This window comes from Parasteatoda tepidariorum, chromosome 4, assembly GCF_043381705.1.
Source record: "Parasteatoda tepidariorum isolate YZ-2023 chromosome 4, CAS_Ptep_4.0, whole genome shotgun sequence".
NCBI classification, from domain to species: domain Eukaryota; kingdom Metazoa; phylum Arthropoda; class Arachnida; order Araneae; family Theridiidae; genus Parasteatoda; species Parasteatoda tepidariorum.
The window spans coordinates 73,725,363-73,747,474 of NC_092207.1; the positions used below are offsets into that span (position 1 = coordinate 73,725,363).

At 30.4% G+C, this 22,112-nt stretch overlaps 1 protein-coding gene across 4 annotated transcripts in view; it reads right to left on the minus strand.

The window, feature by feature from the left end:
- The window catches only part of LOC107445098 (protein PRRC2C), a 35,804-nt gene that overhangs the window by 12,570 nt on the left and 1,122 nt on the right, over positions 1-22,112 (minus strand). For 3 of the 4 annotated variants that reach the window (XM_016059432.3, XM_016059428.3, XM_071180045.1), the window contains exons 2-19: positions 20,571-20,742; positions 18,518-18,768; positions 17,184-17,409; positions 16,754-17,070; positions 15,836-16,095; positions 15,375-15,434; positions 15,091-15,286; positions 12,919-13,119; positions 11,437-11,775; positions 10,736-11,030; positions 8,527-8,694; positions 7,227-7,380; positions 6,723-6,855; positions 6,489-6,649; positions 5,825-5,955; positions 3,335-5,393; positions 278-375; positions 40-182 (exon numbers count right to left, since the gene is read on the minus strand). In XM_016059432.3, the coding sequence (XP_015914918.2) occupies positions 40-182; positions 278-375; positions 3,335-5,393; positions 5,825-5,955; positions 6,489-6,649; positions 6,723-6,855; positions 7,227-7,380; positions 8,527-8,694; positions 10,736-11,030; positions 11,437-11,775; positions 12,919-13,119; positions 15,091-15,286; positions 15,375-15,434; positions 15,836-16,095; positions 16,754-17,070; positions 17,184-17,409; positions 18,518-18,768; positions 20,571-20,685 (5,307 nt within the window). In that variant the 5' untranslated portion in view covers positions 20,686-20,742. The remainder of the gene's footprint in view (positions 1-39; positions 183-277; positions 376-3,334; positions 5,394-5,824; positions 5,956-6,488; positions 6,650-6,722; positions 6,856-7,226; positions 7,381-8,526; positions 8,695-10,735; positions 11,031-11,436; positions 11,776-12,918; positions 13,120-15,090; positions 15,287-15,374; positions 15,435-15,835; positions 16,096-16,753; positions 17,071-17,183; positions 17,410-18,517; positions 18,769-20,570; positions 20,743-22,112) is intronic. The other variant, XM_016059431.3, reaches the window with a different exon arrangement.

Below are 22,112 nucleotides of genomic sequence, written 5' to 3' on the forward strand. Positions count from 1 at the left end.
AACGATTCTTAAGATTGGGGAACAAAGAGAAAATTTTACCTCTTTCTTCATTTTTTTAACATCATTCTCAATCATAACTTTATGTCGCTTTTTGGAAGTTACTTCTTGAAAACCATCATCAGTGCCACACAGTAAGTTTGGATCATCATTTACTTCAGGATAATCATCGATAATTACAACACCTTGAAAAAAGATCATAGTGAGAAACAATGTATAAAAAGAAACCATTTCTAGTTCATGCACTAAAGGTAACAAGAGGGAAAAACTTAAAACCTACTTGCATAATTATTCAAATCATATCCTTCCAAACCACCTGTTTTTTCCTTTTCAGTTTTAGGGAGTTTTGGAACAGAAACTTCCGCTTTAATACCTTTTCTGAAATTCAAAGTAAAACTTTTAACATTTTATAAGGCACACACAAATATTGTACAATTAGCTTAAAAAAGGAAAAGATTATCATACAGTCAGCAAATTCCTGAAAGCATCTAACTCAAAATGAGATTGAACTATAATTTTATCTAAGTAACATCTTCTTTCAATAAAGGGTAATTTGCATAATAGGTTGATTATTTGATAAAGAATATCATTGAATAGCATGGCCAAATATTTGGAGAAGTTGACATCAATCATAGTAATTTTAAGTGTTTGGAAGAAGCGCACCACAAGTAACATAAATAACATTAAGTGAATAATGTTACTTATAAACTGGACTGAGTGACTTGAAAATTAACTTGCTAAATTTTCAAATTTATAATTGTAAATAAGCCATTCCATGTTTGGACTGATTTTTTTTAAAAATATAATGAAATTCGGTGTACATAATATGGAGTTTTTTCAACTTTTAGATTTTTAATTTAAAAATTCCATAAGTTATTGACTTGTGGCAATCTGAAATTTACATAAAACACTTTCAAACACTATTACAAAGCAAAAGAATTGATCTTTCAATCAATATCCTATTCGACTTTCAGGTAAAAAGTCAAAGTATAAACATGACCTTATCTGATATTGAACAAATCAAAATATGCATTCTTAAAAGATGATTTTTTAAAAAATAACTGTACCTAGAATAATAAAAAAAAAAGAAGCGCTGGTATTATATTTCTATAACTTCAATCAACATTTGCTGTTACTTTTCAGCCAATTAACCAAAAATTTTAAAATTCTAATTTATCTGAAAGTACAAAGAAACTATCAATTATATAAATTAGTAATTGTGTAAAGCTCTCAATTATTTTTGTCAAAACCAAAAAAAAGAACCTGTATTTAAATGCCATTCAAGAGTTTTAGCTATTATAATAGCATTCTTATTAATCTTCATTGAAATATATGCTTTTGTTTCAAAAAATATGGCAAAATTCAAAATTTTTAATTTTTTTCATGAAAAATTATAATCGAAAATATGATGCAAAAAATAGTAGGGTGACCTGGGGTAATTCCTGATCAAAAAATGCAAACATCTATTTTGTGAAAAAACTATTCAAGATAGAATTTTAATATTTTCTGGAAGTTTGAGGCTATATGAGATGAGTCCTATGCTACCTTCTTTTGTTTGAAAATCTAATTAGAATTTAAAAGATTTTAAATTTTTAGTGATCAGGAATTACCCCTTCTCTTGATCATTTCTGGGGTAATTCCTGATCACTTCTGGGGTAATTACTGATCACCAGTTTTTATAGTAAATGGGCTGTTTAAAAATAATTATAGAATGGTAATTAACAAATAAGACATTAAGATCAAACAAATAAATAAAAAAGATATTTTTAATCAGCTATTAAAACATTTTTATCTAAAAGCAGGAATAAAGATTAACACTTCAGCTCTGGCAGCAGCTCTCACACTGAAATTTTCATTTTCGATCATTAGAAGAAATTTGCTGTTTTTGCTTTCTAGAAGCTTGGTATCCTTTTTAGGCTTATAATTTCTCACCATATTTATATTAGGTTAATTTATCAACTTAAAAATTATTCTAACAAAGTACACCCATAAAATTAAGATAGAAGAAAGGTAAGACAAGCTAGAAATGGTGCATATCAGAACACATTTGTCTTGTATACAGTTAAAAACAAATTTTGTGATTATTGTTAAAATATATTTTATAGTTGTTCCACTTAATAAATATGAACTGTTATTTAAGAAAAGACAATTGACTATTAGTTATTTTTTATACTATTTATAAGAAGAAATGACAATGATCAGGAATTACCCCAGTGATCAATAATTACCCCATCTGTAGGGGGCAACATTTGATACAGTTTCCTATAATCAATTATAATGTTTACAGTAGATGTGAAATAATTAAGCAAAAGCCTACACTATTTTTATATCAAGGAAAAAGAAAGTAACTCAAAATATTTATTATTAAGAGAAGGAGGGGGATCTTTGCAGAAATGTGCACATTTTGAAACCCATCCTTGAAATGGAAAATACAGAAAGCATTTTAAAAGATACTTATTTTGTTAGATTAAACAAAAAACTGTTATTAAGTAAATGTAGTTATACTTTAGTAAAGTGAACAAGCATTCTTGTCTATGTCTCAAATTTAAAAAAAATATTATTTTTTTAAATAAAACTCAGGTGATCATTATTTACCCCAGAAACAGAGTGATCATGAATTACTCCGGGTCACCCTATAGCTTACAATTCAAAATCTTTTAGACTAATATTTAATTATATAATCTTTTCAACTAAGTATCTTTTTTTTTTTGCATAGAATTCACATCGGATAAATTTTTTGATAATTTTTAAAATTTTTTAAATTTTCTTTATAATTCCTTACGATATGGTAAAATACACAAAAAGAAAAATTAACATTTAGTGGCACAAGCTTTGGAACACTCTTGACCAAACTATATTTCTGAAATTGCAACAACCCTGCATATTTTGGGGGTCAGAAATCCGAATTCGCCGAAAAAATATTTTTATTCAGAAAAGGAATACTTTTATGTTTAATTTCGTAACATAAAATATAGTCTACACCAATTAGCATATTTGAGGTCATCCCCTCAAACCTTTAAGATTGAGTCCCAATAGAAAGTGAAGATTCTATCAGGGTGTTCCGTTTCTACTTTGCACACTGTTTTAATTGTTTGCACCATATAAATCAACTTAGAACATATGATTTTTTTAAAGGTAAAAACTGTTAAAAGCATTTTAACTGGCAAATTTCTTTAAAACAATTTGTTTGTTGCAAATTTGTTAAGCACTTTTTTCTATAAAATATCAATAAAATCTAATTAGTTGGACAAGAAAATAATTATACATACAACTGACTCAGTTCAGCCTAGTTCTTTATTTTTTTTAATAAAGAAAAAAAAATTTTTTTAAGGCTTACCTATTTGTAAGATCAGTTAGAGCAGCCTGTACTCCATTTGGATCTTGTAACTTAATTTCGTCCATTATATACACAGCAGTAGTCGCTTCATTTTTTGTCGGAAAAGCACCAGTTTTAGAAGATTGATTTCCACTACGACCATTGCTGTTCCGATTGACATTGCCAGGGTGACCTGCACTACTGGAAGGTCTTGAATTATTACCATTGCTGGTGATAGGTTTTCTATCACCACCAGTGTTAACAAAGTTACTATTTTGCCTACCTCGCATAGAGTCCCTAGAACGATTATCACGAGGTAGAGTGTCTCTCTGACGATTTCTATCACTATTATGTAGTCCACCACGACGCGAATCATTCATTCTGCGGTTTTGCATACCTTCGTTAACAGGTCGCTGACTGGAAAAACTTTTCCTCGTAGTTGATAACCCTTTATCTCTAGCTTCTTTTTTACGCACATCATCTTTATCATCTTGTCGATCACGCCGATCAGCAACATCACTACTTTCTGAAGCAGTTTCCCATTCCTCATTCCCTACATCAGATAAATTTTCCTTGCCACCTTGCCCTAATTTCGCCATTGGGCCACCAGGACCTTGATATCCTCCCCCGCTACGGCCTCGACCTCTTCCTCTAGTAGGCTGTTCATATTTATCATAGCGCCGCTCATGCTTTCTTTGAAAACGAGGAGGTAACTGATCATAACGACCCTGTCTACGCTGTTGAGGCCTTTCTAAAGAACGGGATTTGCTGGAATCTTTAGGATAAGCATTACTTGCATTCTCAATAGAAGTAACATTTGACTTAAAATCTCCTTGACTGGATTCATTGAAATTTTCTTCTATTATTTTTTGATCTTCTAACTTTTCCTGTTTATTGCTTCCAAAGCCAGCTCTGGATGGCGGTGGCCCGTAACTACTCGGCCCGTGCCTGACACCACCTCTTCGAAACGACAAAGTACCAGTCCCTCTTCCTCTTCTAGTAGGTTCACCCCGAGGAGCAAAACCACCCTTTTCTTCTTTCAGTTTTTCAGTTTCGTAAGGCTTTTGCTCACCACGTTGATTATTTTTCTCTTTTTTATATTTATCACTTTTCACACTTGTTTCTTTAATTGCACCAGATGGATCATTTATGAAATTCTTTTCTTCTAAAGATACATCAGTTCCTTGATATTTCTCAGCCTGGGCACTTTCAGTCGTAGAAGCACTAGCTTCATCAACAGAAACTTCACTATCTTCATCCTTAGAGCGTAAATGTCCCAACTTGGATTCTTCAACCTCAGAACAAGAGGTGTCATCACTATGCTTATCTTTCTTGTCATCTTTAACTTTATCTCTTTCTTTTTGACGGTCAAACCTAGGACCCCTTTCGACTCTAGATCTACGATATTCACGTTTACCACGGAAAGTTCCACCAGACGGATGGCCTGAGCTTGGCTGCATACCAGTAGTCCCATAGGTGCCAGACCTATTATTACTACCTCCACGAGATCTATTATTATCAAAACGGCCATTCCCACCAATACTTCCAGTTGATTGATTGCTGGAAACAGATGCATTTCCTCTAGAACGAGAATTAACACCCCTTTCTCTACCATCGCGTCTTTTATCCCTATTTTGTTCATTCCTTACAAAGGAATGATCATATTTTTCAGTTCTAGGTTTTTCTTTGTCTTCAGATAATGCACTAGATTCTTTTTTAGGCATTTCACTAATATTTTCATTTTCATTCTTTTTAGGAATGTCCTTATTGTAAGTCTTAGGTTTTTCATATTGTTGTTGCTCAAATTTATTATCAGTATATTTGTCACTTTCTTTTTGGGAACACTCTTTTAACTTTTCATTTTTTTCCTCCTTAGCATCTTTGTCTTTTTTCACACTTGTTTCAAAATCACTCTTTTTTGTAGAAGCGTCTTCTTTTGGAGATTCTGATTTCTTTTCAGGAATCACAGGAGTATTAGCAGCATTAGATCTTCTCAAAGTCGTCAGATTTTTTTTAGGAGGCCCAATGCTCTCTATTTGCTTAGGCGTGATGGGTGGAGGATGTGGATACCATTCACGTTCTAAAAAAAAGAAAAACTTATAAATTTTAATGACTTTACTTAAAACTATACATATATAAACTTATTTATAACAAGGACAAGAATATTACACTAACATAAAAACTTTTCTTCCTTCATAGTTACTATATTCAAAATCATTTACAAAAATATGTAGTAATTATTTAAGTTTAAATGGTAATATAAATGATAATTGAATAATCATGAGGAAAGTGCACAAGAATTTTAAATGTTGTGTTTGAGGGAAATATTTATTTCAAATGGTCAATAGAAAATTATATTAGCTGTTCATTCAATTATCAAATAAGGACGACTGTACATGCAATTGCATGATTATGTTTTTTACTTACTTTTTTAAACAGTATTAAATTACATGCTTCTTGATCGCATTAATTACAAATTTAAATTATTTCTTCATAAAAAAATAAAATTACTTTTATTTTCTGCAGGATAAGGAGTTTCACCCCAATCAATGGTGCTTTTTTCTTTCTTTTCTTCCCTGGAGCTTCCGCCTCTCCTTTCTCGTTCTAATTGAGAACCTCCAAATTCACTATGCTCTAAATACCTGGAAAATTAAATGTTGACATTTGTTAGGATCATGAAATTTATTGTAATATTGTATATATTTAACAGCTTTGATTCTCTAAATCTTTAAACACCTTTCAGCAAATTTAATTTTAGCTAATTGTGTGACAAACAGCTTTGGCTAAAGACCTCAAATAATAATTGCTACGATAAAAAATTTGAATATTTGCTGAAATGAATTTAGAATAAAATTAGCACACATTTTGTAAGATAATAAACGGTCAACAAGGATCCATTAAAATTCATTAGTTTTAAGTTAGCCAATTTGTCATATCAGCAAACAATATAATCATTTGTTATAATCAAACACCATAATATTATTCATTTTAATTTTAGAATGCTTTTAACTAGAAAGATGTTAGGAATTTTATAGTTTATACAAACTCTTCAGTTATTTATAGAAAAAGGTAAAAAATTTATTAATGTAAATTGAAATCAGTAAATATTATTGAAGTAAAATTTAATATGTTCATATTTCTATTTAAATTAAACAAATTAAAAATTTCAAGGTACCTTTCATCTTTCGTTGATTCTCTACTAGCTCGGGAATCTCTACTATCCGGCCTCTGGGGTCTCTCTTTATCCCACCTTTCTTTTTCTGGCCTCTCATACCGTTCGTTTCTGTCTTTCATTGGCTTTTCACGGTTTAGCTCACGAGAATCATCAAAAACACTCTAGAAAATCATTTTGTAAAATAAGATTCCATTATTTAATAAATAAGATATGCTTCAGAAAAAATTCACTTACTCTTTCTTCATATTCATGTGTGTTTGCCCACATGTTAGATTTGCTTCTTTCTTTGGTGTCCCTGTTATCAGATTTTTCTTTGTAAGAGTCTCTGCCTTTATATCGATAATCATGATTTTCATATTCTTTGTCTCTGTATTTAAAAACAAAAAGAGTTTTAGCAAGATAGTTATGTTAATAGAAAATCTGTCAATTGTAAATTTACAGTACCTCTAGCTAAAAGTATTTAACAACTTAATTAATAATGATTTAAAAAAATTAATGAATGAATATTAATCAAATATTTTTTCAATATTTATACATAATTGTTTGAATATCTAAACTGTAACAATGCATTAAACAAGCAAAAAATAATAATACTTGCTTATTTAATTGACATCCTGTTTTTTTTTCCTCCTTTAAACTAATCAATATTGGACTTTATGGAAAGCATAACTTAAATATTCAAATTTTATGAACAATAAATTGAAATTAAGAAAATGAATCAAAGATTTCAAAACAAACCTTCTTTCTGGTTCTCTTAAATGAGTTTCATAAGGTTTGTCATCTTTTTCAACAGTACCTCTTTTAAATTCATGTCTTTGATCAAGTGCCTTACTTGAATCTTTTTGGTCAAAGTAAGGTTCATTAACTGAAGTAGAGCTCCAACTTTCATAACCTGTAAATTTAACATACATTAAAACACTAAACTAAATAATTACTTTAGTTTATTATTGAATTTACATTTTAGTTATTGAAAGTTTTTTCATAATACACAATTTTCTAACCGAACAAGTATAGAAACTGGTTTATTTGCAGGAAAAACAATGCATGAAAGGATGTCGTTAGATCTCACAAGCATGGCTGCCAACTTGTTAAAAACAAAAATAGGAACACAAAGCATAAGCCAATCAGAGGTAATTGTGATACTAAGCGAAAAACCCTGAAAATTTTATATGCAAAAAAATAATATTTATTAATGAACTACGTTTAAAATTTTACAAAATTTTTTGAATCAACATTTTCAATTAAATTTCCTACCAAAGAATACACCTTTATAGTAACTAATGCAAAAAAAAAAAAAAAAATTCTTAAAAGAATGTGCTTTTAAAATCACATGAATATTAATAACAATGAGTAGTTCTTAAATCACGTATAAATATGAAAATCTATGTTTGATATTACAACTGCGTAAATATAAAATAAGACATTAGATAAACTCTCGGGAAAAAAAAAAAAACAATTGCGATATTGGGTTTTAGAAATGTGCTATTACAAATCGCAATGTTGGAATCGTGATGTACTCTTTACATTTCGCAAATATAAATCACAACGCATAATTAAATCAGATAAGCATGAAAAGTAATGATTGATATTAAAATAGAATGAATAAGAATCTCAATATTAGCAGATAGCACAACAGTTCCAAATATTCTAAATGGGAAAAATCAGTTAAATCAAAGGAATGAAATTGGTACAAAAATCATGCATGCAAACTGAAATTTAAAAAAATTAGAAAATTTCATCGGATTTTAAGTTCTTGATTTGCATATCAGAACATTTTTGACCTACAATTGCACTTTCGGAACAAGGCTAAAAAATGGAAACAAATACGATTTAATCAGAACAGTTGGTAGTTATGCACAAGCCACTAGTTGGTTAAATAAGTTCTTTCATTATTTATTAGTAAAGCCATAATAATTATATTACTCTTCCATGTCTTAATGGTATTGAGTCAATACAAATATTTAGTAAGTCTATTTTGTAAGTTTTACGTATTGCAGTAAAGGTAAAATTAGACAAAGCATCAAAAATAAATATTTACCAGCAACATTTCCTTGTCTTCTGTCTCGGCTCCAATAATTTTCATGAGATTCTCTTTCAAATCCTACAGATTGGTCTGGAATGCAATTATCACTCTCATAACTATCTGAAGCTGAACCTTGACTGGTGGAACGTTGTCGTGACATTCCTTTCACATTAGGAGACATACCTGTGTTTAAATATATAAATTCAATTTAGTTTGAATTCAGGATTAAAACAATTTTAATATATTAGGAAGCTAAAATTTAAAAAAGCTATCATAAAGACTCCTAAAAATTATATAAGTGATCACCATATCGCTCCTAATAAAAAGAAGATTTTTAGAGCTTATTGACAAAAATTTTAAATCCTCTATAACCTGAATATTTTGATCTGAATTAAATTATTTTGATAAAATACATCTGGTCTTAATAATTCTAGATAATAGAATTCACATTGAAAGTAAATTATTAATATAAACTGCCAATTTGCTAAGCCTGGTAGCAGAAATTACATTGTGAATCTGCAGTCCCAATTTCATAAACTTAAATTTATATTAGACTTCAAGTCAGCCAGAGATTATTTTTGTCAGAAATCAGATTATATCAACAGATATATGTATATTGTAAATATAAGATATTTCAATATTGTATCTAAACACTTTGTCTTAAATGACCAAGTGACTTTTTTTAAAAAATACTTTTTGTCCTATCAGGATGGGCTTTCCAGGTGGATTTACACATAACTCCAGGATTATTATTATTACTTTTTTTTTAAAGTAAAATTACGATTGAAAACAGAAGAGACAATTCAGGCACTTTCCTTAGGGTGTCAAACTCCCTGACAATTCTTTTACCTTTTTTTAAAAATCTTTATCCTGACGCTCATGAACCATGTCCTATGCAGCGTACTGTCAATTCAGTGTTATAATTCAGATGGGTTTTAATAGGAAGGGTAAAAGGTACAAAATAAAGAGGAGAGACACAAGGAGAAGGCACAGTTGTACGTGTATATAGTAAACATAAAAAGAAATTGAAAGAAAAAATATTAATAAAAGAAATAAACTGGCAGAATTTGTCTTTTGTAATAAAATGTTTATTTCAAAAGACAAAATTACACTTCAAATGTAAAGAGAATCTGCAGTGTTCACTGCCGTGCTGGAGGGTTTCTGTTACTGAGGTATTAAGTACAGTGCAACCTCGAAAATCCGGACTGCTGGGGGGTTTGGAAGGTCCGGATTTCCGAAATTTCCGGATTTTAGATACCTTACTTGAATTGATAGAATTATCGAAGTTTCGATTTCGCCAGGCCGATTTCGCGATTGATCATGCGTGTGTAGACCTCCGACGCCAATTTTAACATAAATATACTCTTTAAATAATAAATAAAAAACATTAAAAATTAAACTTTCGTCATTTTCCCCCGCAATGGATCGTTTAGATAACATAATATTAGCAATTAAAACTAAAAATATAGGCTTAAAACGCGAGCTGAATTTTAAGTTATAACCGAAACAGATGTTTCTAGACTAGACTGTACCAGCTGATACTAATCCTTTATTTGTTGGGGGACGAAAGAACTTGTGCCCGCTTCCTAAGCTTCAAGGTTAAGAAAGAACCAGTTTTCTTTCATCACAAGGGGAATAAACAAGGAGATGGAAGAATTCCTCCTTCTGAGGGGATTCCCCTTCAAGAGGAGGGGAGGGGGATTCCCCTTTGTATTCTTTGTTATCCATACAGAGCTGATAAGAATGACTGGAATTTCCTTATCAGCTATGAGCTTTCATTCATTCTCCACTTCTACCTCTTCATTTACTGCTTCATTGTTGCAAAAGAGTTGTGGGATTCCCCTTCAGGAGGAGGGGATTTCCCCTTATATTCCTTGTTATCCATACAGAGCTGATAAGAATGACTGGAATTTCCTTATCAGCTATGAGCTGTCATACACACCCCACCTCTACCTCTTCATCTACTACTTCATTGTTGGAGAAGAGTTGTGGTTTTGCATTAAAATGTTTATTTTATGCGATTTTTTTAAAAATTTTTCTTTTGAAATTTTTTTCTGAGGAACTGGACGTATGAGTCCGGATTTTAGAGATTTCCGGATTTTAGAAGTCCGGATTTTCGAGGTCGTACTGTATTAAAATAACTTGTTGGGTTGTGAAGAAATGTCTTGATTTAAATTAAATATTATAAAAAAAACTACATTGTTGGAATTAAAATAAGATTTACTTTGCATTTGATTGACATAAGGAGTATGAGATGTCCATCCAGTTTCGTATCCAACAGGTAAAGAAAGAGGCTGCTGTGATTGGGCACCATGGCTTGCACTATTTCCTGAAGGAACAGGTCCAGAACCAGGACTAGTTTGCCCGACTGACTGTGATCGCATGAAATGACCAGAGCCACTTTGAGTTGAGGGCATACTTCCAGGTTGTTGGGTTTGCTGTTGCCGCATATATTCTGCAGCCTGTTTTTGAAAACGTGGAGGAACATTCTTTTGAAATTGTCTTGAAAAGTTATAGCCCTAAAACAAAACAAGAGATATTAAAGTTACTTATTAGTATTATTACTTATTAGTAGACTTTAACAACTGCAACAATTTTATAATCAATACTACTACCGAATTGCTAATATTAGATCTAAGAAGCATATTTGGAGGGGAATTTTTTTTTATACTAAGAAAAATTTTGACATTAATTATATAATGGTTGTAGAAACTTAAACAAATGAGTAAGACATACTTACACCTACTTTAGAGCTTTTTAAGATTACAGAAGCTGAGGTCAACAAACGTATTCTAAGTTTTATTATGCATTAAATATATAATAAGCAGTGTGAGAAATGAATGGGTTAATAACTAAAGGCACTTAGAGGATATTATGGTCAATAATAAATTTAGCTTATAAAAATCTTAGTTGTATAGTAGGTACCTGATAATTTGGTTGAGAACGATCTCTGTCACGTCCATCGCGGCTAGGTGGTTTGTCATCTCGACTCTCACTACTATGCCTAGACCTATCAGTTTCATCAATGTCTATATCTTTCTCTTTATCACACTTCTCAAATGTCTTTGCTTTTTCTTGTGCACACTGTTTACTTTGCTCATAATGTTTCTCTTCTTCAGCCCTCCTTTGCCTTGCCCTCTCAACAGTCATTGTCATTTCTTCAGTATGCTGTTTTCTTCGTTGGCGCCACATTTCATCATCATCAGCTACTGATGAACGTGGTCCACCAGGCCTTGCAGGGCGAGGAGGTGGGTAGCTACCATGCTAAAAATAAAGCTTCAAGTAAGTATAAAAAAAAATCATATTTATTAATAGCTTTTGTGCCACATAATGAAATGATTTTATATCTGAAACATTCAAATTTCTTCTTTCTTTTAGGATTTTGGAGAGCTATATTTTGACTCATTTAAAAATTAGTAAAATTTCATTAGTGACAATAATTTAGTTTTGACATACATGACTCATTACTCATTAACATAACTGCCTACAGGGAAATGAAAGACAGTACAAAATAATGTAAATTTCATAACTATAATAAGAAATATTTTAGACACAGGTAATTTTAGAGATTATTGCAGTCAAAATAAAAAAACTATATTACACTACAAGCAATAAAATGACTGCAATAATCTCTATTCGGGACTGATATCAAATGAACTAGAATGCAAAATATATTTATTCTGTCAATAGTTTTGAACAACAAGAGATATTTAAAACATTTTAGATAATAAAAAAAAAACTTCACATAGATAACTGCAAATGAGGCTAACTTCATTATTTAGCAGTAATACTTATTTAAATACTAAAACACGAAGAAAGCAAGCAAATAGTTGATGAAATCTAATTAGTTTTACAGAAAATCTCCTAATTATCAGAAATTTTCTAGAGTGCGCAAAAACCAAGAGAATTTAGATTAAACCAGTAAACCAGAAAAAAAGGTAAACTCCACTAGTCTTCTTGAAAACAGTAGTGCGTTAGATATTGTGATGTTTTAAATTATGGAATTTAAAACCCATACCATAATAAATTCAGGTTACACTAGAGAAAAATATCTAGTAGAAATACCACATAATTTTGATCTTAACCAGACAGTGTGGTTAATGCCAGAGAAAAAAAATATATATATGACTTTCATCAGACTTAGGCTAAACTATGATCCTTATACTGAGACATAATTATTTCAATATTTTATTTAATCCAAAACAAAAATGAACTAATACTTTACTTTAAATAATCTGTCTGTATAGATTTAGTTTAGGTGCAATGAAATTTTTTTATTGGCATAAAGCAACTTTATTTAATAGGTAGGTTATAGACAAAAGAATAAATACATTACAACTCTACTTTGTGAACCATATAAAGTATCAACATCTGTTTCTAAAATAATTATAAGGACTATGTCCTTACTTGAATATGAGGTACTGGACCAGCTGCCATTCTTGCATGGGGAGAGGCATATGCCGAGCCAGGAGGCTGTGGTGGCGGGCCCCTGTAGTCAAACGGTCGTTGGGGTGGTTGATTAGGTTGCCACTGGCGTTGCATTTCCATATTACTCATGGAAGATGACCTACCTTGAGAAGGTTGGTTCCAAGACTTCCACCTTTCATCCTATTTAAAATGGGTTGGGGACACTTATAAACCCAAGAAACAATAGGGGTTTTTATAAACTCAAATTATAACAATGTTTATGAAAAAATATACTAATTCCTTCCTACGACTGAACCAATGTCTATTAAGTTTTTAATGATAGTAATTATAAATTCAGCAGTGACAATAATATAAACTTGAAATCCATATAAATTAGTTTTTTTTATTGTTTTTTTCTTAAATAAATAATTATAACATTTCTATACCACTGCTTTTATTTTAATTTTTTTAACCTTGAGTAATTCTCTTCAAATAGGCTAAAATTATGTAAATAAGGGATATTTAAATTTTTTAAAAAGAGTTATTTGATTAGTTTGAAGATATCTTCATCACATTGTCTCGTAAGTTTAAAGTATGTCTTAAAATAAATATTTTTGACCCACGAAACCCTTAAATGTGTGAAATCTCATTACTTCGCTTAATTACCACCTGACAATACACAAAACATTTCTTACAATGCCTTTCTTGTTTATTTCTTATCTTTTAAAATTAACAATTGCAGCGTTGTTGTATGCATTAAGTTATTTTGGCTTTTTCGGCCTTCCAATAGCGACATTGTGTCAATTCTATTTAGAATGCTTCAGATTGAGGGCATTATTATTTGAGTAGAAATAGTGTTAAGTTCTAACAACATATTCTGATAAAACTGCAAGGCAAATTACAGTAATATGGGAGTATAACTCAATGGATGAACAATTGGATGAGCGCTAAGGCGGCAGCCATTCCCTTTTTCAAAATAATAAAGGTCATTTAATTTCAAAAATATTTTTAATAAGCATTTTAAATAGTCTTTGACAGCATAGTTACAGAACACACTTTATTTATGGAAATAAATTCAAGAAGTAAATTTCATTGAAAGGATGGTACTTTTGTAATTCATGAAGCTAATTTATATTCTAAAAATGTACTAATAATTGCTATAGCATCCCCTTAATGCAGTGTTTCCCAAAGTGTGGTACGCGTACCCCCAGGGGTACGGGAACAGTTTAACGGGGGTACGTGTTCTTATGCGAAATATCTTGCAAAAACTATAATTTCATAAAATTTTATTTAAAAACAAAGCTAGCCATGAAAATTTACGATTACCTATTTTACTATTGACTATTTTTTGAAGAGTTAACAGTTAAAAATTAGTGGTGTCAACAGCCAGAAGTGATTTTTTACTTTGGTGCAGTTTTTTTACAGTGAAAAATACATTCATTTTTTTATTAGTGGTACACAGAGCTTTATGAAAAATTTAAAAAGGGTACACAAAAATCATAAGTTTGGGAAACACTGCCTTAATGGACAGTTCAAAAATATAGATTGTTATTTTAATTTTATTTGTTATTATAACTTTATTTGTGGGTATATACTTAAGAAACAATGTTATTTTCTCATTTTTTTCACTATTATCCCTTTACAGTAAAAAAAAAAAGAGACATTTATAAAACATTGATTCTATTTTTTTTTAAAGACAAGTTAAAAAAAATACTTTCATTTAACTTTATTTTTTAAAGCAGTTAAGGGTTGACAGGTACTTAATCAGCCTATTTGTAAAGAATGACTCCATTAAGGTACTAAACTGAGTTCAGGTTACGACTTGGTTGCCTATTCAAATAGCAAAACAGTTTTCAATATAGTACTCATAAGAAAAACAGAGGAAAAGGGATATTCACACTTATTTGCTTAAATACTTCAACAGCTGAAGTATTAGAAAAATTCCATTAAAAGTATTTAAACATTCACTTAAATGCGATGAGGCTAAATTTAAATACCATTTGGGTATGTAGAAAATTTTTCAATACTCAATAAATTTTGAAACCAAGTAAAAGGGTAAAAAAAAAAAATCAGCTCAAGCATGCAACAATAAAGTATCCTATATAGTTTTGAAAAAATTCCACATAAACCTAGGCTAAATAAAGTATGCTAAGAATAAATGATATAACTCACCCTTTCTTTCTCAAAACCATCACCACGCTCGAAATTCCAATCAGCATCTTGTTCACTTTTTTTATCTCCTCTGTTTTCTCTACTCCAATCAGATTCACGCAATTGTCTACCTTCCCTGTCACGTTCAGATTTTTTCTCTCTATCTTTTTCATTTTTGACACTACTATGACTTTTCAATGGCTTATCATCACCATCCCTGCAGAAGAATAGAATAATTGAAATGTATAAGTCACTAACGGAGATAGATAAAATATTCATAAGTAAAATATTCTCATAATGAATACCTTTTTTCCTTTTTTTGATTAACAGGGGTATCTTCATCATCACTAAAGACTAATTTTGCACTAAAATAAAAATGTATAAAATTTATTTAAAAAAAAATGGTTAGCATAAACATATATATTATCAGACATGTGATTGAATTCAGAAATTGTCAAAGCCAATTTGTGAGCATACTATGAGACATTAATACACAAAAAGATACTCATAAATTTTTTAATCTTTGAAATTACGGAGATGACCCTTAAAGATAGCAAAATTTCATTAACATGTAGATTAATTAAAACGCTTAACATCTTCAATAAAAATTTAAGCTTTATTTTTAAAAAAAATATTTTTAACAGGTATACTGTTGAAATGGTGTACAAGTGTTTTATTATATTATTAATTCAGGTCCGTTTTTTAATTAATATTATTTAAAAGAAATTAGGTCAATAAAATCCATTTCAGTACAATAAAAACTTACTTATAATCTATTTCACCATGAGATGTTGCCCATGTATCTTGTGTGTCATTTTGAAGTATTTCATCAAATCCCTTCAGAGCTTTTTCAGTGATAATTGCAGCAGGGCGTTGATATGCCTCTTCTTCGGCAAGAGGGCGTACTTGTTGAGGTCGTCTGTTATCTGAGTAAGGGTAGGGTGGACGAGAGTTTTGTTGTGCAGCAGGTGGTACATTAGTAAAATTTGAAGGGTATCCAGAAGGATAAGAATTACGTCCTAACATCTAAAATATATATAACCCATGTTTATTATACAGAATGAAATAATTTATCATAAATGTAATTTGAATGCAATGATAGATTAAGAAATAAATAAAACTTAAAAAAATTGAATCAATTTTCGAATGCTTATGGTCTCGCTTAATTCTTTAACAATGCATAAGAAAATTAAAATACATACAAGGAAATAAAATGATGTAATGACAATAAATGTAGCTATACACAACTCCAGAGCTTGAATAGCTCACTTAGTGCAGAGTACAGTAAGCTTCCTAAAAGAGGCTTTGTCCATCTATCTTTCTCCAACACAATGCAAAAAATAGATAGCTCTAAAAATAGACAGCTCTTGTAGACCATTTTAGTCACAGGTTGCTGCATTGTTTACTTGCGTTGGATACATCAATTAATACTCAAGTAAATATTTTAAATGTTTCAATTCAACTCATAAATCACTCAAGTCTTAAGCAGAAAATTATAAAGTCTGATTAAATACTATAAATGTATTCAATCAGGCTTTTTTCAATGAATTATACAAAATTAACATTATTCAGCAACATTTTTATACTACTTCCACTTACATAAAATTATCGAAAACGACTTTAAATTAAGGAAAATAATTTAAACTTCAAATTGCTAAGATATAAACTAAATTTAAAGACTTACAAAAGTGGGCATCATTCCTCTAAACTGTGGAGGCATGCCCATTTGACTTCCCATGGCATGTCCTGGAGACGGAACAGGCCCAATAGGTGGTCCACCAGAGGTAGAGCCAGAAGGAACATTTCCTATGTTGCCACCCGCAATAGGGGCACCTCTAGGAGCAGGATATTGACGATCTCGTATGTGAGACTGTGAAGACAAAGGCTGGGAATCTGAAGGTTGCTGGGGGCCGTTCACGCCACTGCCACTGCTCTGTTGCTGGTTTCCGACCGAACCAGCTGGTGGCTGTTGCAGTGTGCCTCTTCCCCAGCTGCCTTCCGCTAAGGAGAGGAAAAAAAGATTATATTCTTTCCAAAATTTAAGGAAATAACACACAAGTGTAACTACATTTTATGAAATTCTATAATTCACGATAAAGCATCTAAGAGCATACTTTGAGGTCTCAGACTTGGTCCTGGTCCATATTGGGAATCTACACTTGATTTCTGATTGCCTTCTGTTGGTGCATCTCCACCAGCTAACTTGGGGAATTCCTGAGGAAAAAATGGCGACTGCTGGCCCAAGAAGTTCCGTTCTTGACCACCATCCTCTTGGCTTTGTGTTATACTGCTCCATGTTTTGTTTACTCCAGAAGTTGCAACTGTGTTTGTTGTACTTGTCTGATAAAAAGATAGATTAGTCTTAATCATAAAATAAATAAGCCAATAATATAATAAATATGTTATGATACATATTATTGATGTAGAATAAATAAATTTAATCATTAATTTTTAAGCAAAAATATGGATAATCTGCTTTGTTAAATGCCTCAAATTAAATTTGAAGATAATTTTGTACATATGAATAATAATTACATCACATTTTATGATCAATGGAAGTTTAAAAATAAATAAAAAGTAACATTTATTTAAAACTTAACTAAAAACAATCAAAGGTTTATCATGTCTTGATAGTTGTATCTAATATTAAATTTGTTTATGAAAAATATTTCAAATAATTTACATTGAACTGCTATGCAGTATAAAATATTGCTACATACTAAAGCTTTGATGTTGTTTTTTTTCTTAAAAAAAGGTATATATCAAGAATTTGAAAGGAGAAAAAGTATTACAATACTATTCAGGCATTTTTATCATTGCCATATTAACTTGATTTGATTTGGATGGGTAAAAATTGGAAATTGTTTGATTCTGTATAAAGAAAGCAAAATATTTATTTTTTGTGGGTATGGAATTGTATCTCATCTGCATGATGCATGTCTTCACCCTGTCCTAACTAAAGGAACAGATTGTAACAATTCTGTTTTCATTTAATTTCAGTATGTTTCATCTACCAATAAATAGGACTACTTAACAGTTATAATTGTGCAGATGGAAAAAGAAGCAAAAAAGTAATATTTTTTTAAAAAAATATTTTCCTAATGTTTTGATTAAGTTCCTAAAATATATTTTAAACAGGGAATTTATTTTATTTTAGAACAAATCTTTTTTCTGCTTGGTGATTCAGAATGCTTAAAATTTTATTTAATCATTTGCATAGTGCTTAGCATGCCAAAGCTTGTTATTGTGGTACACTTGTTGTACCAACAGTACACAAAAGAACACGGGTTTTCTAGTTATTCATTTCAGTATTAATTCATTTCAATAAGCTGAAAAGAGAAAGTTAAGTAGCTTTCATTTTTCAGCCCTATATCTGATCTTTAATCATGTTTAAATGAATCAATGATAATCATTTAAATATATATTGAACTTAATTTAAAATACTAACTTTCTGTGTTGTTTGTGATAGCGAAGAGGCTGGCTGCGATTGCGGTGATGGCTGCTGACTTCCATTGGTCTCTTCTGGTTTGCCTTTCTCTTTGGTGGTACTGCCCCATCCTTGACCGCCACTTGGAACAAGGCTTATATTTGGATTATTTCCACTATTTTCACTTTTTAAACTTGGTAAATTAGCAGGAGGTGGCATACGCCGTCCAGTTCCCACTTTCCCCAGTGATTGCAATCCATGTTTAGGTTGAACTAGAAAAATAAAATAGTTGTTAATTGTAGCAACTTATAGAGAAACATTAAAAGCATTTTCGTAACATAAAGAACCTTCAAAAGTTTAAACATACCATGAATTGTGATTACAAATAAGATAAAAAATAATATGTACGTACACATTTTAAAATTCCAGATAAATGTTATCGGAAATTAAATTCGGTTACTGATAACAAAAGGTATATCCCCTCCCTTAAGAAATATTACAAAAGCTGATAGCAAACTTTCTGCATACCTACCTTGCTATTAGAAAGATGAATATATCTGAATAATATAGCTTTTTAAACAGTTAACATATAAACTGGACTTTTTACCCAAGAAAAAAGTAAATAGCGGTGGATTGCAAAAGAGAAATAATAGTGACACATAGTTCTTATTAAAGTTCTTTAAGGTTAATTATAAAAATGAGCCAATTAAAATTTCATTTAGTACAGTTCAGATAAGTTTTTTTTAAAAGAAAAAAATTACCAATAGAGATATTTAGGGTGTAGTGCAGGGGTGGCAAACCATTATACACCAACGTGCCGTCAAATAATTTTGACTTCGTGATTATTGGGAAAATAATAATTCTAAATACTATCAACTCAAAACTCTTTATTTACATTGAAAAAAAAAAAACATTCTGCAATGTCTCAGTTATACGCGTAATTCAACTTAAAGTAGCATCAGTGTCACTTCTCTTGTTGCAGATTAGATGACAAATAATTTATATTAGATTGTAAGATGTTAGTTTAAGCAGGATTGATAATTTTTTTGCAAGTTATTTATTGTTAGCTTGTTTTTTATGGTTATTAATTGTGTTTTTAACATTAATTGTTAATTTTTTATTAATAATTGTTTATTATTTTGTGTGTTTTTTAAGAATTTTAATTTAATTGTTACATATGCTTCATAGTGTAATACCATTTGTGTAATAAGAAATGTGATCGGTGGCGTGCCCGAAATATTGTGTCGGGTGCCATAAATGGCACGCGTGCCATTGGTTCGCCATCCCTGGTGTAGTGCAATTTAAAGATTTCACTCATACAGAACTCACTATGCAATTATAAAATGGTTTCTAAAAAGAAATTTAAGCTATTTATTTACATTTTAATTTTGAGGAGACTTTCTTTATCATTACATATAATAAAAATTGATTAAAATTATAAAAACTTGCAGATGGTACAATACAGTGCAATTCCAAAATTACTCAGTCAAAATTCTTTTCACTCCTGACACAATATACTCTTGATGCTCTTTCATTGATAAAATACCACTTGTCTCGTTAATGATCTAAGTTTTGCACTGCTTTAAGACTCTTAATGAAATGTACTCTATCCTTATTTGCCACTTTCAGCCATAGTCATTCCAGTTGCTACACTGGTCTTTCTTTTTCAACTTTTTGTACTCCATTGTGCTTTTATTATATCTAACCAGATTTGTTTTCTTCATTCACACATTGTCCTTTTGAAGGAAAAAAAAAGGTTGCATCTGTACATTTGAAACAAACTTTTTTTTTCAACTACAAAACTAACGAAATTTTTTATTGACAAGCATATCTTATTTCCAGTCATCCTTGGGATTAAACTAGATTAACTTTTCTACCGCACATTTATGGCAACCTATCCTCACATTTATGGCAATCTATTATCCTACAGTTAGTTATTTTCAAGTACAAAAAGCAAATTATTCCATAGATAAACATTTGTATTGGAAATGAAGATAAGATAGTCTTGGACATATATGTAAAGCTACGAAAAAAACTTATTAAAAGTTAAAAAAACTATAAATGTAAAACTTACCGGTAGCTTTAGGATTTTCCAAACTTTTTCCTTTATAGATACTATTTATATCCAAAGCAACATACTTCGACCTTCCTTTCTCCGCCTTCGCATTTAGCCCCGAAACTGCAGACATGCTGATCAGAAGAAGTCATTGAGTACAGAGCACTGCACCCAGGGAACGGTCCGCTCCCTAAAGAATACAAAAAATTTACTTTTAAACATGCATTACATGATAAATTACAAAATACTGATTCCAATCTAATAAAAAATCAACGACATTCAAGTGCAATTTACAATCTTATAGCTGCAAACAAAAGGCCAATCTTTAAAACTTAAAAGAAATTATGAAAATAATTGATAGAGCTATATTAATCCCAGGTGTCAATAAAACTGTAACTAGCATCTATTATTTTAGTATAATTTAACTCAAAAACAAATAACTGCGACAATCCACGCAATTTTGTTGAACCCTGTCTTCAGTTAATTCAGTTTAATTAAAAAAATTTAAATCTTAAGAATATATCTGTTAGTCTGTATGTAAAATTATGCATCGGTATTAATGTCAAAGATTGAACGCAGCAAGATACTCAACCCTCTTAACTTAATCCGATCAGAGTCACGGGTTCTTTACCTCCAATACCTATAAAATACACATAGCTCACAAGTTCCTCGTGTACCAAGCCAACGCAGTAAATCAAATGTTGCACAGTAGCTTCTGTTTTACTACACTTGGTGTGAACTGGAAATATCTTAGCACCATGGGTGAATCTAAAAGATTTTTTAAAGTACAGTTGACAGTAAAATTAAAGTAGCTGTAAATCATTAGGCAGAAAATGACAAATTATCATAATTGTTTCCCTTCTTAGTCCTTTTTAGAACATATTTTTTTGGAAAATCTTACTCTTACGTGTAGTGTATAAGTATGCACATAGAATACATTAAAGAAAATTTCTTTTGGGGCAAAAGTGGGTCTTTTTGTAAAGTACACCATTAATTCCGGGGCAAAATAAGGTTTTTTGTGAAAAACCATACATGGGCTTTATTCTTCCTTAAGAAAAAAAAGTTTAAGTTTGTATCCAGAACTTCAGAATATTTGGTTCCCTTTTACTACATGCAGATCCTTAAAAATATGAATTCACTACATTGTTATGAATCTATTACTATGCTCATTGATAATTACTCTATTCAATGTTAGACAAAATAAAGAATTTCAAAAAAAAAAAAATGGTTAATATTTGATGTGGTATCAGTAGGATTCCTGTTCATCCTTCAATCTGATCTCTTTACATTTAAATTTCATTTCTTAATCTGTTATCCATCTTCTGATTTTTAAAATTTATACTTATCATACAATTCATAAGTTAATGCTATTTCTAAAACGTACAAAACAATCACAAAATTTAATTTTATACTATGTTCTATAATTTCAATGTATTACAACTGCAATTTTGAATCCCACAACCCAGGTAAAGGAAAGATCCCATTGCTTAAGAATATAAATAAAAACCTAATATGTATTTACTAGTAAAAATTACCCAACTTGGTAAAAAAAAAATCCCA